Source organism: Odocoileus virginianus, unplaced genomic scaffold (genome assembly GCF_023699985.2).
Source record: "Odocoileus virginianus isolate 20LAN1187 ecotype Illinois unplaced genomic scaffold, Ovbor_1.2 Unplaced_Scaffold_45, whole genome shotgun sequence".
NCBI lineage: Eukaryota > Metazoa > Chordata > Mammalia > Artiodactyla > Cervidae > Odocoileus > Odocoileus virginianus.
In genome coordinates, this window is record NW_027224307.1 from 88,056 (window position 1) to 105,040 (window position 16,985).

Genomic DNA, 16,985 nt, shown 5'->3' on the forward strand with positions numbered 1-16,985 from the left:
GGATGAGTGTTCACAACCCTCCCAGACTTGCGAACTTGGCAGCAATTGGCCTGCTGAGAGACGAGCCCTCAGCCATCTCCACTTTGGAGTATCTGCCCAGAGAGCTCTACCCGCCACTCTTCATGGCTGCCGTCTTTGGCCGACGCAGGGAGACCCTGAAGGCCATGGTGCCTGCCTGGCCCTTTGCCCGCCTGCCTCTGGGGGGCCTGATGCAGAAGCCTCACCAAGGAACCTTACAAGCAGTGCTGGATGGCCTTGATGTCCTGCTTGCCCAGAAGGTTCACCCCAGGTGAGTTGGATCCAGGGAGCCTGGCAGGGTCATGGATATCCTGGAAGAGACACCTGGTGCAAGGCAGAGTGGATGACCAAGCGGTGGACCAGAGGCTTCTGAAAAAGTTCAGAGGCCTTGAGAATTGCCAAGATCAGTTTGGGAAATCCCTTCCAAAAATATAATAGGAAGGATGGAAGAGGAAAAATAGCTGGGGGTGAGGGAGCAAGAGAGGAAAGAAACAACAGCAGGTGAGAGTAGGAGTGTGAAGTAAGAGTGCAGATGGGGAGCTGGAATGTTGCCTAAACTCTGAGGCTGGGGGTTCATTCAATGTGTATTTTGAAGAATCTCATCCCACCCATCTGCTGTTTCCCCACAGGAGGTGCAAGCTGCGTGTGCTGGACTTAAGGAATACTGGCCAGGACTTCTGGAACATGTGGTCTGGAGGCAAGGACCACACGCCCTCAAGCTCACTGCTGGCCCCAGTGGCTGAGGACATGTGCAGGATAAGGCACGCCTTGACTCCCTTAGAAGTGTACATAGAACTTTGTCTTAAGAAAAAGCCCCTGGAGAAATTCCTCACCTACCTCTTCAGGTGGGTGGAGCAGAGAAAAGCCTCCATACACCTGTGCTGTAAGAAGATGAAGATTATTTCAATGTCCAAGGAAAATATGAAGGAAGTTCTCACGATGGTGAAGCTGGACTGTGTACAGAAGGTGAAACTGAGTTTCACCCAGAAGCTGTCGACCCTGGCCCAGTTTGCTCCTCTCCTGGGTCAGATGAGCAACGTTCAGAGTCTCATTTTCTCCCGCATTCGAGGGTCTACTGTTGAGGAGCAGGACCATCAGGATCTTCTGCAATTGACCTCTCAGATCCTCCAGATGCAGGACCTCCGGGACCTCCGTATGGAAGCTCCGTCTTTCCTTGAAGGCCGTCTGGATCAGATGCTTAGGTGAGGCTCCACCAGCGGCTGATTAACAGTGGACACAATAGTAGAATATCAAGGGCAGTGTCTCATCTGCTGCTCCACCATGAAATGCAATATTACAGAAGCACAGCAATCCAGGTGGGGGGAATCTGTTACAGAAGCTCTGGAAAGGGACTCCATGCTGGGAACCCACAGGTTAGGGGCATAGATCTAGTGCAGGTGTGTATATGATTTCTTCTTTGGGGAGAGATTTCTCTGTTCTGAAGATTTATGTAATAGGTAAGCGAAGGGGGCATTGAAGAGGTAAAATCACATCAGCCTGAGTGTTGTGAAAAGAAACTCCGTGATCACTAACATGTGACAAGGAGCCTGTTTTAAGCCCAAGTCAGTAACAGGTGGCCTTTTGTTGCATATAAGGTAATTAATGTATGGGAAATTCATGGTTCTGGAAATGATGGTAATTAAGCAGAGCCAAAAGAACATAAAAAGATAGAAAGTTTGTAGATGTCGCAGGGCTGGGAGTTCCTGAAGACTGGCAGTCCCAGGGCGTGATGTGGGGTCTTTTGTTTCTGCATGTATTCCAAGAGCCTCACGTGGCCAGAGGTATATGCCCCTGCAGCTCACCCACAGAGTGGCAATCTAAATGAAAAGCATTTTTTATCTCATCTCCCAGAACTAAGATTCAGTGATGTCCACCCTGATGAACACTTTGTGTCCCACTCTCCTCTGATCATGTTCTAGTGTGATCCATTATCCACATTCATCCTGCTAAGGTAGTAGAGTGTACTGTACTCTGCTTGACAGGAGAGGAAAGAAGGCTTTCAAGATCATGTGAATGTGATCTACTCACACTAAGAAAATGGCAGGACTCAGCCTAGAATGAGCCTGGGCATTCTGGGTATTGAGCTTTATCAGCTTTGGGCCAATCATTGACTTCTCCTCTGGGACTCACCTGCCACTTTGGTTTCCCTGATCTAATTGCTTGTTTTTTCCCCCCCAGGTGCTTGAAGACCCCCTTGGACAACATCTCAATCACCAACTGCCTGCTTACAGAATCAGACCTGACCCATCTGTCCTGGTGTCCAAAACTCTGTCAGCTGAAGGGCCTGAATCTTAGTGGTGTTACCCTGACCAACTTTAGTCCTGAGCTCCTTCAAGTTCTGCTGGAGAAAGTTGCAGGCACTCTGGAAGAACTGGACTTAAATCTGTGTGGGATCACGGACGTCCACATCACGGCCTTTCTGCCTGCCCTGAGCCGCTGCTCCCAGCTCAGGGTCCTCAGCATGTGTGGAAACCTCATCTCCATGGTTGTCCTGGAGAGTCTCCTGCGTCATACTGACAGGCTCCCCGATTTAAGTCTAGAGCTTTATCCAGCCCCTCGGGAGAGTTACAGCTCTCTGGGTGTCCTTCACCAGGAGAGGCTTGCTCAGATAAAGGCTGAGCTGAGGGTGATCCTTACAGACTTAGAACGTCCCAGGAAGATCTGGGTTAGCCCCAGCCCCTGTCCTCACTGTGGTCATGACATCTGTGGTCACCTGAGTCCCAACACATAATTCTGTAATACCCTGCCTAGACGGTTGCTTCTATCAGAAGCTTTCTCTGGACACTTGAAAACTGAAATCTAGGACATGCATCCATTATGAAGGGAAAACATAGCTCTGGTTTCTTATGTTAGCTCAGTGTGATTGAGAAAATGTGATCCAGCAGGGGTGCAGGATTCCAAAAGGGCGTGTTGACTTGTGGAGTTAATGTGACTTTTTTAGAGATGTGTTTATAGAGTCAAATATGAAACTGAATTTCTGGAAGATTCAGTCTGAGACACACATGTTCAAGTTATTTCTATATGCACAGTTTTAGAAATGGTCAGAAATAAAGAGACCTTCAGTGTAAAGCCTGAAACTCCGTCATTCCTTAGTTATCATTTTTCTTCCTGGTTTCCTTACTTAGTTCTGTGGGCTAATACAAACAGCAAAGGAAACACACTCAGTGGTCCTCAACAGCACATCCCTGTCAAGAGTGGGTACTTACATGCATATTCCTATGAGAAAAATACTAAAATCATACAGGCATGAAACATGGTTTTGTTATGTTTATACCACATTTCAGAAGTATGTCTTTTGAAGGCTAGGCCATGTCAATAAGAGTTTCATTTTATTCCCATACCTACTATTGGTCTTCCCTATCGAGGAAGACTAGTAGAACATGTTTTGACATCAGCATATCAAGATGTATATTAAAATGTCTGTAATATACACCATATAACTTATAGTTGGCCATTTTTATCCTCAGCTCCCTAGTCTCTCCCTCAGTCAGCCACAGATTCATTATAAATTATTTCTTAAGATTCTCTGAATCTCCTGTCTTACTAGTCAATAATGATGCCGAAAGTGTTTCTCCCTGTTCCCTTTTCTCATATCTAGACAGGTACTATTACAAATATTCTCTATGTAGTTTTAGATATGATTCATGGCCTCAAGATATTTAGCTATGTTAGAAGCCTGGGTCCCCATTGGGTAGTGCAGGAGACACTAATTTTATAAGGTAGATGGGCTAAAAGGTATATAGCTCGTTACATTTATAAATTCATAATACAGTGAAGAGAGGCACAAGACATAATTTGAAAACAAGTTAGAATAAATCAAATAATGATTAGTGAAAATCGATTGTCGTCTGGTGGCAGTAATTCATCAAGTCCACAAGGGAGCTGGACAAGCCAAATTCTAGAAGAATAAGCTAGAAAGTAAAAGATAAATTCTTCATCTTTGTTTACAAAATCATAACCACCTAAGATCAGGTAGAACAATTACATCTCAAAGAAACAGAGCAATAAATGCAAGTTACTCCTAAAAGGGCTTTTATATCTGCAAGGTGAGAATTCTGAAAAAAAAATTTGGAGGAGGAGCCAAGATGGCGGAGGAATAGGATGGGGAGACCACTTTCTCTCCTACAAATTCATCGAAAGAACATTTGAATGCTGAGCAAATTTCACAAAACAACTTCTGATCTGATAGCGATCAGAGGACATCAGGCGCCCAGAAAAGCAGCCCACTGTCTTCGAAGGGAGATAGGACAAAATTTAAAAGATAAAAAGGGACTCAAAAGAGCTACGGACGGTGACCCGTCCCGGGAAGGGAGTCTTAATAGAGGAAGTTTCCAATCACCAGGAAACCCTCGCACTGGCGGGACTGGGGGAAGTTTTCGGCAATCTAACTGGGAGGAAAAATTAAACAGGGCCCACAGATTACGTGCCTAAAAGCAACTCCCAGCAGAAAAGTACCCCAGACGCCCGTACCCGCCAGCAACAAGCGGGGGCGAAACGGAGAGGAGCGGGCAGCATTGCTAAGGGTAAGGACCGGCCCGAGGACCCTGGGAGCAATCGGAGGGGGCTTTCTTGAACTGTGGGATAGCAAGGGTCAAAGTTGGCCGGCTGGAACACACTGCCGGCGGTTCGCAAAACAAAGGGACTGAGAAACTCCAGAGAAGAGCCGGCCCATCCCCGCTGGAGGTAGGAGGCAGAGGGGAGGGGAAAAGGGCAAACTCAGCCCCTGAGAAGCCACCCCCTCCCACACTGCAAACAGGCCCCCGGTTCCTATCTAAAGACTTCCTGAGACCTGACTGGCGGCGCGCCCTGGGGCCGCAGAGGGGAAAAGCGCGCCGTACCCGGGGAGAGTGCGCCCAAGCCTCTGGCTGCCTGAACCGCTCAGGCCGGGGAAGGCACAAAACACAGGCGCAACCGAATCTGTGCTTTTGTGGAGTACCCGAAAACTGGAACCGCACTCAACGCAGGGCCCGCTCCATATAGAGCAGCCGGGAGCCTGAGCAGTGTAGACGGGGAAAGCACTGACACCCGTGAGCGGGGCAAACCCAGTGTGGCCGGAACACGGTGAGCGCTATCCACACAGAGCGGTATCTGTCTGCAGCGCCCCGCCCTCCCCGTAGCAGGACTGAACTGAACTAGAGAACCTAAATAAGAGATCACCTCCGCCCGCCTGTGTCAGGGCGGAAATTAGACACCAAAGAGACGGCAAACAGAAGCCAAATAAACAAAGGGAACCGCTTTAGAAAGGACTGGTGCAACAGATTAAAATCCCTGAAGGTAACACTGACTACACCGGAAGGGGCCTACAGATATCGAGAAGTCTAAGCTGGAAAGAGGAGTTATCCGAAATTGAACTGAACCTACGCTGACCGCAACAACTCCAGAGAAATTCCTAGATATATATATATATATATATATATTTTTTATTAATTAAAAAAAAATTTTTTTTCTTTTTTTTTTTTATTTTTTCTCTTTTATTTTCTTTTAAAATTCCCTATTACTCCCCCATTACTCCTCAACTTTCATTTTCATATATTTTTACGATTTTTTTTAATTAGGGAAAAAATTTTTTTTTCTTTTTTTTTTCTTTTTCTTGTTTTTCTCTCCTATTTCCTTTTAAAGTCCTCTAATACTCCTCTATTATTCCTTAATTTTCATTTTCATTTCACTATAACCTTGCCAAAAAAAAAAGAGAGAGAGAGAGAGAGAAACCCTATTTTTAAACCAAACTTCATATACATTTCTAAATTTTTTTGTGTTTTTGTTTTTAAATATTGTATTTCAAAGAGTCTAACCTCTACACTAGATTTTTAATCTTTGTTTTTCAGTAGTATGTGATATAAATTTTGGTCATTTAAGAATGCAATATTCAGTTCCCATTTCTATTCAGGAGTGTGGTGATTACTCTCCCACTTTTGACTCTCTGTTTTCTACCTCAGAACACCTCTATTTCCTCCTTTCCCCTTCTCTTCCCAATCCAACTCTGTGAATCTTTGTGGGTGTCTGGGCTACGGAGAACACTTTGAGAACAGATAACTGCGTAGATCTGTCTCTCTCCTCTTGAGTCCCCTTTTTCTCCTCCTGCTCACCGCTATCTCCTTCCTCCCTCTCCTATTCTTCATGTAACTCTGTGAAACTCTCTGGTTGTCTCTCACGGTGGAGAATCTTTTCACCATTAACCTAGAAGTTTTATTATCAGTGCTGTATAGTTGGAGAAGTCTTGAGACTATTGGAAGAATAAAACTGAAATCCAGAGGCAGGAGACTTAAGCCCAAATCCTGAGAAAACCAGAAAACTCCTGACTACATGGAACATTAAGGAATAAGAGACCATCCAAAAGCTTCCATACCTACACCAAAACCAACCACCACCCAAGAGCCAATAAGCTCCAGTACAAGACATACCACGCAAATTCTTTAGCAACGCAGGAACATAGACCTGAGTGTCAACATACAGGCTGTCCAAAGTCACACCTAACACATAGACCCATCGCAAAACTCATTACTGGACACTCCATTGCACTCCAGAGAGAAGAAATCCAATTCCACACACCAGAACACTGACACAAGCTTCCCTAACCAGGAAACCTTGACAAACCAATCGTCCAACCCCACCCACTGGGTGAAACCTCCACAATAAAAAGGAACCTCAGACCACAAGAATACAGAAAGCCCACTCCAGACACAGCAATCTAAACAAGATGAAAAGGCAGAGAAATACCCAACAGCTAAAGGAACATGAAAAAAAGCCCACCAAGTCAAACAAAAGAGGAGGAAATAGGGAATCTACCTGAAAAAGAATTTAGAATAATGATAATGAAAATGATCCAAAATCTTGAAAACAAAATGGAGTTACAAATAAATAGCCTGGAGACAAAGATTGAGAGATGCAAGAAATGTTTAACAAGGACCTAGAAGAAATAAAAAAAAGTCAATTAAAAATGAATAATGAAATAAATGAGATCAAAAACACTCTGGAGGGAACCATGAGTAGAATAACACAGACAGAAGATAAAATGGTGGAAATAAATGAAGCAGAGAGGAAAAAAGTAAAAAGAATCAAAAGAAATGAGGACAACCTCAGGGACCTCTGGGACAATGTGAAATGCCCCAACATTCGAATCATAGGAGTCCCAGAAGAAGAAGACAAAAAGAAAGGCCATGAGAAGATACTCGAGGAGATAATAGCTGAAAACTTCCCTAAAATGGGGAAGGAAATAGCCAACCAAGTCCAAGAAACCCAGAGAGTCCCAAAAAGGATAAACCCAAGGCGAAACACCCCAAGACACATATTAATCAAATTAACAAAGATCAAACACAAAAAGAACAAATATTAAAAGCAGCAAGGGAGAAACAACAAATAACACACAAAGGGATTCCCATAAGGATAACAGCTGATCTATCAATAGAAACCCTTCAGGCCAGAAGGGAATGGCAGGACATACTTAAAGTAATGAAAGAGAATAACCTGCAACCTAGATTACTGTACCCAGCAAGGATCTCATTCAGATATGAAGGAGAACTCAAAAGCTTTACAGACAAGCAAAAGCTGAGAGAATTCAGCACCACCAAACCAGCTCTTCAACAAATACTGAAGGATCTTCTCTAGACAGGAAGTGCAGAAAGGTTGTATAAACGTGAACCCCAAACAACAAAGTAAATGGCAATGGGACCATACCTATCAATAATTACCTTAAATGTAAATGGTTTGAATGCGCCAACCAAAAGACAGAGGCTGGCTGAATGGATAAAAAAACAAGACCCCCATATATGCTGTCTACAAGAGACCCACCTCAAAACAAGGGACACATAGAGACTAAAAGTGAAGGGCTGGAAAAAATATTTCACGCAAACAGAGACCAAAAGAAAGCAGGAGTCGCAATACTCATATCAGATAAAATAGACTTTCAAATAAAGGCTGTGAAAAGAGACAAAGAAGGACACTACATAATGATCAAAGGATCAATCCAAGAAGAAGATATAACAATTATAAATATATATGCACCCAACATAGGAGCACCACAATATGTAAGGCAAACGCTAACGAGTATGAAAGAGGAAATTAATAGTAACACAATAATAGTAGGAGACTTTAATACCCCACTCACAACTATGGATAGATCAACTAAACAGAAAATGAACAAGGAAACACAAACTTTAAAGGACACAATGGATCTGCTAGACCTAATTGACATCTATAGGATGTTTCACCCCAAAATAATCAACTTCACCTTTTTCTCAAGTGCACACGGAACCTTCTCCAGAATAGATAACATCCTGGGCCATAAATCTAGTCTTGGTAAATTCAAAAAAATTGAAATCATTCCAGTCATCTTTTCTGACCACAGTACAGTAAGATTAGATCTCACTTACAGGAAAAAAAATATTAAAAATTCAAACATATGGAGGCTAAACAACACGCTTTTGAATAACCAACAAATCATAGAAGAAATCAAAAAAGAAATCAAAATATGCATAGAAATGAATGAAAATGAAAACATAACAACCCAAAACCTATAGGACACTGTAAAAGCAGTGCTAAGAGGAAGATTCATAACATTACAGGCCTACCTCAAGAAACAAGAAAAAAGTCAAATAAATAACCTAACTCTACACCTAAAGCAACTAGAGGAGGAAGAAATGAAAAACCCCAGGGTTAGTAGAAGGAAAGAAATCTTAAAAATTAGGGCAGAAAGAAATGCAAAAGAAACTAAAGAGACCATGGCAAAAATCAACAAAGCTAAAAGCTGGTCTTTTGAAAAAATAAACAAAATTGACAAACCATTAGCAAGACTCATTAAGAAACAAAGGGAGAAGAACCAAATTAACAAAATTAGAAATGAAAATGGAGAGATCACAACAGACAACACTGAAATACAAAGGATCATAAGAGACTACTACCAGCAGCTCTATGCCAATAAAATGGACAACTTGGAAGAAATGGACAAGTTCTTAGAGAAGTATAACTTTCCAAAACTGAACCAGGAAGAAATAGAAGATCTTAACAAACCCATCACAAGCAAGGAAATCGAAACTGTCATCAGAAATCTTCCAGCAAACAAATGCCCAGGACCAGATGGCTTCACAGCTGAATTCTACCAGAAATTTAGAGAAGAGCTAACACCTATCTTACTCAAACTCTTCCAGAAAATTGCAGAAGAAGGTAAACTTCCAAACTCATTCTATGTGGCCACCATCACCCTAATTCCAAAACCAGACAAAGATGCCACAAAAAAAGAAAAGTACAGGCCAATATCACTGATGAACATAGATGCAAAAATCCTTAACAAAATTCTAGCAAACAGAATCCAACAACATATTAAAAAAATCATACACCATGACCAAGTGGGCTTTATCCCAGGAATGCAAGGATTCTTCAGTATCCACATAGCAATCAATGTAATACACCACATTAACAAATTGAAAGATAAAAACCATATGATTATCTCGACAGATGCAGAAAAAGCCTTTGACAAAATTCAGCATCCATTTATGATTAAAACTCTCCAGAAAGCAGGAATAGAAGGAACATACCTCAACATAATAAAAGCTATATATGACAAACCCACAGCAAGCATTACCCTCAATGGTGAAAAATTGAAAGCATTTCCCCTAAAATCAGGAACAAGACAAGGGTGCCCACTCTCACCACTACTATTCAACATAGTTTTGGAAGTTTTGGCCACAGCAATCAGAGCAGAAAAAGAAGTAAAAGGAATCCAGATAGGAAAAGAAGAAGTGAAACTCTCTCTGTTTGCAGATGACATGATCCTCTACATAAAAAACCCTAAAGACTCTACCAGAAAATTATTAGAGCTAATCAATGAATATAGTAAAGTTGCAGGATATAAAATTAACACACAGAAATCTCTTGCATTCCTATACACTAACAATGAGAAAACAGAAAGAGAAATTAAGGAAACAATACCATTCACCATTGCAACAAAAAGAATAAAATACTTAGGAGTATATCTACCTAAAGAAACAAAAGACCTATACATAGAAAACTATAAAACACTGATGAAAGAAATCAAAGAGGCCACAAACAGATGGAGAAATATACTGTGTACATGGATTGGAAGAATCAATATTGTCAAAATGGCTATACTACCCAAAGCAATCTATAGATTGAATGCAATCCCTATCAAGCTACCAACGGTATTTTACACAGAACTAGAACAAATAATTTCACAATTTGTATGGAAATACAAAAAACCTCGAATAGCCAAAGTAATCTTGAGAAGGAAGAATGGAACTGGAGGAAGCAACCTGTCTGACTTCAGACTATACTACAAAGCCACAATCATCAAGACAGTATGGTTACTGGCACAAAGACAGAAATATAGATCAATGGAACAGAATAGAAAGCCCAGAGATAAATCCATGAACCTATGGACACCTTATCTTCGACAAAGGAGGCAAGGATATACAATGGAAAAAAGACAACCTCTTTAACAAGTGGTGCTGGGAAAACTGGTCAACCACCTGTAAAAGAATGAAACTAGAACACTTTCTAACACCATACACAAAAATAAACTCAAAATGGATTGAAGATCTAAACATAAGACCAGAAACTATAAAACTCCTAGAGGAGAACATAGGCAAAACACTCTCCAACATAAATCACAGCAGGATCCTCTATGACCCACCTCCAAGAATATTAGAAACAAAAGCAAAAATAAACAAATGGGACCTAATGAAACTTAAAAGCTTTTGCACAACAAAGGAAACTATAAGCAAGGTGAAAAGACAGCCCTCAGATTGGGAGAACATAATAGCAAACGAAGCAACAGACAAAGGATTAATCTCAAAAATATACAAGCAACTCCTCCAGCTCAACTCCAGAAAAATAAATAAACCAATCCAAAAATGGGCCAAAGAACTAAACAGACATTTCTCCAAGGAAGACATACAGATTGCTAACAAACATGCTCATGAAAAGATGCTCAACATGACACATTATCAGAGAAATGCAACTCAAAACCACAATGAGGTACCATTACACGCCAGTCAAGATGGCTGCTATCCAAAAGTCTACAAGCAATAAATGCTGGAGAGGGTGTGGAGAAAAGGGAACCCTCTTACACTGTTGGTGGGAATGCAAACTAGTACAGCCACTATGGAAAACATTGTGGAGATGTTTTTAAAAAACTGGAAATAGAAATGCCATATGACCCAGCAATCCCACTTCTGGGCATACACACCGAGGAAACCAGATCTGAAAGAGACACATGCACCCCAATGTTCATCGCAGCACTGTTTATAATAGCCAGGACATGGAAGCAACCTAGATGCCCATCAGCAGACGAATGGATAAGGAAGCTGTGGTACATACACACCATGGAATATTACTCAGCCATTAAAAAGAATTCATTTGAATCAGTTCTAATGAGATGGATGAAACTGGAGCCCATCATACAGAGTGAAGTAAGCCAGAAAGATAAAGACCATTACAGTATACTAACACATATATATGGAATTTAGAAAGATGGTAACAATAACCCTATATGCAAAACAGGAAAAGAGACTCAGATGTATAGAACAGACTTGTGGACTCTGTGGGAGAAGGCGAGGGTGGGATGTTTCAAGAGAACAGCATCGAAACATGTATATTATCTAGGGTGAAACAGATCACCAGCCCAGGTTGGATGCATGAGATAAGTGCTGGGACCTGGTGTACTGGGAAGACCCAGAGGGATCGGGTGGAGACGGAGGTGGGAGGGGGGATCGGGATGGAGAATACATGTAAATCCATGGCTAATTCATGTCAATGTATGACAAAACCCACTGCAATGTTGTAAAGTAATTAGTCTCCAACTAATAAAAATAAATGAAAAAAAAAATGCAAACCATAAAAAAAAAGTTAGACCAGTAACTCCAGAGCCTTTGGTACACGTGACTTGATGCGAGAATGCATGGAAGGGCAAAGGCAAGTACAAGTTTTGTCTGAAATGACTTAAATATGGCACAGTCAGTAATTGGGTTAAATGAATTTGAGTTATATAAAATTGAGGGCATTTCCACATTAGTTTTATTTGTTCATTACATAGTATTGTTATTTTTAGAATATATAAAAATGAGTAAATTCATTTCTGCCTTACTATAAACAATTCCAGTTTCCTCTTTCATGAATTTGTGATGCTGTATGTTTTTTGGTAAATTCGTTAGATTTATAATTTGCATTTATTTTTATCGGTTCAATTTAGAAACAGTTTTCACTGTATTTCTTGTATTATCTTTTAAAATATCAAGAGGTTCAGCTTTGAACAAAAACAACAGGAATAAAAAATACAAACGTTATCTAGGAAAAAAAAAATGTTAGCGTTGCTGCAGAAAATCATGGGATCAAAGATAGTATACAAAGGCCTCAGGTCCCTAGACTGAAGTCCTACGGCACAGAATTCCGCGGCCCCAGCGGCGGGAGCAAGAGCAGGGGCAGCTCTGGGACCCTCTGACCCTGCAGGTCTGGAGATCCCCGGCCTCAGCCCCGCCTCTGGTTCTGCGTCACTGCTGGGGACAGTGCTCTTGTGAGCTTACAGTCTGTTCCCGGTTCTCACATCCTTTCTGGAAGGAGCCTCCTCCTTCCCAGAGAGAGGCGCGTCCCCAAGAGATGTCTGCGGATCTGAGCTCCAGGCAGTCGCGGGGCGGCGGGGGGCTCCTCTCCGCGCCACGTCGAACGCGCCCGCCGTCGGGAGGAGCGCCAAGGCGGAGCGCGGGGCGCGCGGCTCCGGAGCCGGGGAGGACGCGGGAGGGCGCCCGGGGAGCCGGTCCCGGGCCGGGCTGCGGGAGGTGTCCGGCTCCGTCCTGCCGAAGCCGCGCGGGAGTGAGGAGGCCGCGGAGGGCGACGGAGAGCAGACCGAGTCCTGGTGGGAGACGGCGGTTTCCTCACGGGCCCCGGGCCCCTTCTGTCCACGAGTGCCCGGTGGCGCCAGGAGGCCTGCGTCCCCGGGGATGCTGTCGCGGGAGGGAGGCGGGTCACACGTCAGAAAACCGGGATCTGCGGGCCCTGTGCTGGAAACGGGGCGCGCCTGGCCACTAAGCCCGAGAGGAGATTCGCGGACTTTTGTGACCGCGCGCGACCTCACCTCCGGCTCCGCGGGCAAGGACGCCGAGGGTCCCGGCTGCGGAGCGAGGCCGCGGGGGACTTCTGTGTCCAGGGCGACCTGAGAGGCGGATTCCCGGGGCTGCCGGGGTCCCCAGGCCAGGCGCAGCCGGCCGTGGACGCGAGCCTGGGAGCTCCTGTGTGCGCTGAGTTCCTCCTCCTCCTCGGGACCCCGAGGACGACTGTACCCGCCAGGCCCCTCTGTCCATGGAATCTTCCACGCAAGAATTCCGGAGGGGACTCCCGTTTCCTCCTCCAGCGATCGTCCCTGGTCAAGCATCTACCCCGCGTCCTACCGGCGAGTCTTCTGTGTCTGGCGCTGGCAGGCAGAGTCTGCACTGCTGAGCCTCCTGGGAAGCCCTGGTGCGCTCCCAGCACTGGCCTTTTTCCTCTGAGGTAAATACAGCTGGGATTTCCGGTTTATTTGTTTGCTTTCAACTCTGAATATCATGCTGTTTGTTTAAACTTATTCCTTCAACTAAACATGTACCAAGTCCTATATTTGCATGTACCTTGCAAAATATAAAGGAATAGAAAACATGTCAAATGCCAACACGGACGTGGAGTAACAGAAACTCATTTATTGCTCTTGGCAATGCAAAATGGCGCAGACACTTAGGAATAAGCTTTGGCAGTTCTTCCAAATATAAACTTGTGTTTGTCCAGCAATCTCACTCTGTTATTTGCACAAGGGCGTAGAAAATGTCTGCTTACCCAAAACCTGTACACAGATGTCTGTAGCAACTTTGTTCATAACTGTGATAACACGAGAACAACCAAGACGTCCCTCACTAGGTGAAGGGGTGAGTAAACCATGGCACATCCAGACTTTGGCATGTTACTCAGTGCTCAAAAGAAAGGAGCTATCAAACCACAGGATGACAGGAAGGAAGCCTGATTGTATATAAGAAAGTGAGGGAAGCCAGTATGCAAAGGCCACAAAGGTTCCACTTTGCTGCAGGATTTTGCTTCTGGGGGAGACTGCATGTGTGGGGGATGGGGGTATCAGAATCCCCTTATTTCGCTCAGTTTTGCTGTAAATTTAAACTGTTCTAAAAAATTAGCTTTATTTAAAAAATGAAAAAAGAAGTGTTTCAGTGACCTCAGAACTCTGGTGCATTTACAATGAAATATTTAACATTAATACTTTTCAAATAGACAATGGGATTGTATAAAACAATAAAGAAAAATAAACGTATTTTCCCGCATGTTTTTCAAAATACATAGCTGCATATTTGTTTGTAATAATATCACCCAGATAGAAGTCATTGTTAAAAATCACAATGTTTTCCAGTCTCCCACTGGTGCATCTTAATTTAATATTTTCTTAAGTGTTCATGTCCCAAATAAGCAAGGTAAGATATTTTCACTAGCAATCCAAAAGCAGTTAACTTTTAAAATAATAAAACTAAAGATGATAAGTAATACTAAATACTAAAGATGGAGAAACAGAGACTAGGTTTTTCTTCTTGTATGATACCAAACATGCAAGAAATCATGGCTTCTAGATGTATAAGCACATAACAAGGAAAATAAACACACAAAAATGGAGAGCACCAGAAATTATATTTATGTGGGTAAATATATAAGGTTTTATTTTGCTATTTGAAACTCTTTAAGATAATGGAATACCTTTTAAAAATAAAAACATTATGATAATAAAATAGCAATATGACAATTATTAAAAACTTCACAATATTAAGAAGCTTTTACTATCTATATAAATGTAAAATATATGACAAACATATTACAGTTTGGAAGGAGAAATACATACATGTATATTTATTTACACATAAAAGATGGTTATTTCAGTATTTGTGAAGTGGTGAGGTATCATATATATAGAGAGAGAGACTATGATGAGTTAAAGATATATATTATAAACTTTTTATAAACAACTAAAATAACTTTAAATTTGAGGTTACAACTAATGAGCCAACAAAGGTGACAAAATGGAATCATAAACAATATGTTATAAAGACAGGAAGAGAGAAGAAAAGGGGACAACATGTGGGAAAACAGTAAACAAATGGCAGCAATGATAGGCTGACAGATAACCATATCAATACTCACATTTAATATAAGTGGTGGAAACATTCCAGGTAAAGGCAAATGTTTTCAGATAGATAAAAAAGCAAGGTACAGCTATATGTTGTCTAAAATCTCAAAATATAGATTCACAGATTGGCTAAATTAAAACAACTAAATGATCATACATGTTAACACTAGTCTAAGAACAACAGGAGTGCCTATATTAATATTAGAAACAATAAATTTCAGAATAAAAATATTATTACCAGGTCATTTCAAAGTGATAAAGGGATCAAATCATCAAGAGGACTTAAGACTTATAAGTGTTCATGCACCTAATAAGAGATTCACATTATATAGGGCTAAAACTGATAGAACTGCCAAGATAAATGGAAATTGTAGCCTGAGATTTCAATAGATATTTTAATATCTCTTGGAACACTGAAATCCATAGATTAATACAGCAGTAGATCAAATTTACCCATAGATTAAATAGAAGATCATGAAGTACAAGACAACAGTATAAACCATATTGTCCTAATGGACATTTATATAATGTGACTCCCAGTGACAATACATTATTGTGTTACTGCAAAGAACATAATTGGAGGAGTAATACTACCTAATGTCAAAACTTATTTAAAGCAACAGTAATCACAACTGAGTGGTGTAGGTGTGCAAAGAAAACTAAATTGATGGCACAAAAAGAAAGAGCTCAGAAATACACCTCTGTATATGAGAAAATGGATTTTTTAAAATAAAGGTGAAAGGAATCTATTGGAGAAAGTATAATCTTTTCAAAAATTTATACTGAAACACTAACTGCAAAAACTCAGAAAGTTCCAATAAATAGCACAAATCATCCACAAAGAAATCAAGTCAAAATGATTCTAAGCATAAAGATAAAACCTAGCCATTTCTGTCCTTTATTGGGTCCATCTTTGCATGAAATGTTCCCTTGGTATCTCCAACTTTCTTGAAGAGATCTCTCGTCTTTCCCATTCTATTGTTTTCCTCTATTTCTTTGCATTGTTCACTTAAGAAGCTTTCTTATCTCTCCTTGCCATTCTCTGGAACTCTGCATTCAGTTAGGGTATATCTTTCCCTTTCTCCTTTGCCTTTCCCTTCTCTTCTTTTCTCAGCTATTGTAAAGCCTCTTCAGAAACCTTTTACCTTCTTGCATTGATTACATGAATCACAGCTTTGTGTAACTCAGGGAAGGTATGAGTCATACCTTGCAGGGCCACCAATCACGGACGAGTCTTGGTGGAGAGTTCTGACAAAACGTGGTCCACTGGAGAAGGGAATGGCAAACCACTTCAGTGTTCTTGCCTCAAGAACCCCATGAACAGTATGAAGAAAAGTGGAGATATCAGTTTACATATTGTATATATACAATATGTAAACTGATTCACTTTGCTGTACAACTGAAACTAAACACAATATTGTAAATATTGTAAATCAACCATAGTTCAGAGAAATTAAAAAATAAAGTATCTTTCCTTGAGCTGGAGAAGGAACTGGCAAACCACTCCAGTATTCTTGCTGGAGAATCCCATGGATGGAGGAGCCTGGTAGGCTACAATCCACAGGGTTGCAAAGAGTCGGACACGACTGAGCGACTTCACTTTCACTTTCACTTTTCCTTGAGTGGAGCATGATCGCCCATCTTTGATTAAATAGGAAAATGTTTTGAGGAATAGAATGGAAACAGTCAAAATAGAGAAAATCTTAAGAGATGGCGGTCAAACTTCATAGACAGTATCACATTTCTTTCACATTGTCTATGGTTTCTTTTAGTCTATCCTGCAGTGTATGATTATGCCATAATCCTTAAC

General features: G+C 41.7%; 1 protein-coding gene across 1 annotated transcript; it reads right to left on the reverse strand.

Moving 5' to 3' along the window:
- Positions 1–860: 860 nt before the first annotated feature.
- On the reverse strand, positions 861–13,562 carry LOC139033725 (collagen alpha-1(I) chain-like). The gene is made up of 2 exons (XM_070463231.1): positions 12,552–13,562; positions 861–1,238 (listed from the first exon to the last, which is right to left on the reverse strand). Exons 1-2 carry the CDS (start codon positions 13,394–13,396, stop codon positions 1,217–1,219), a joined length of 867 nt encoding a protein of 288 aa, XP_070319332.1. The 5' UTR covers positions 13,397–13,562; the 3' UTR covers positions 861–1,216.
- Between the last annotated feature and the right edge of the window lie 3,423 nt (positions 13,563–16,985).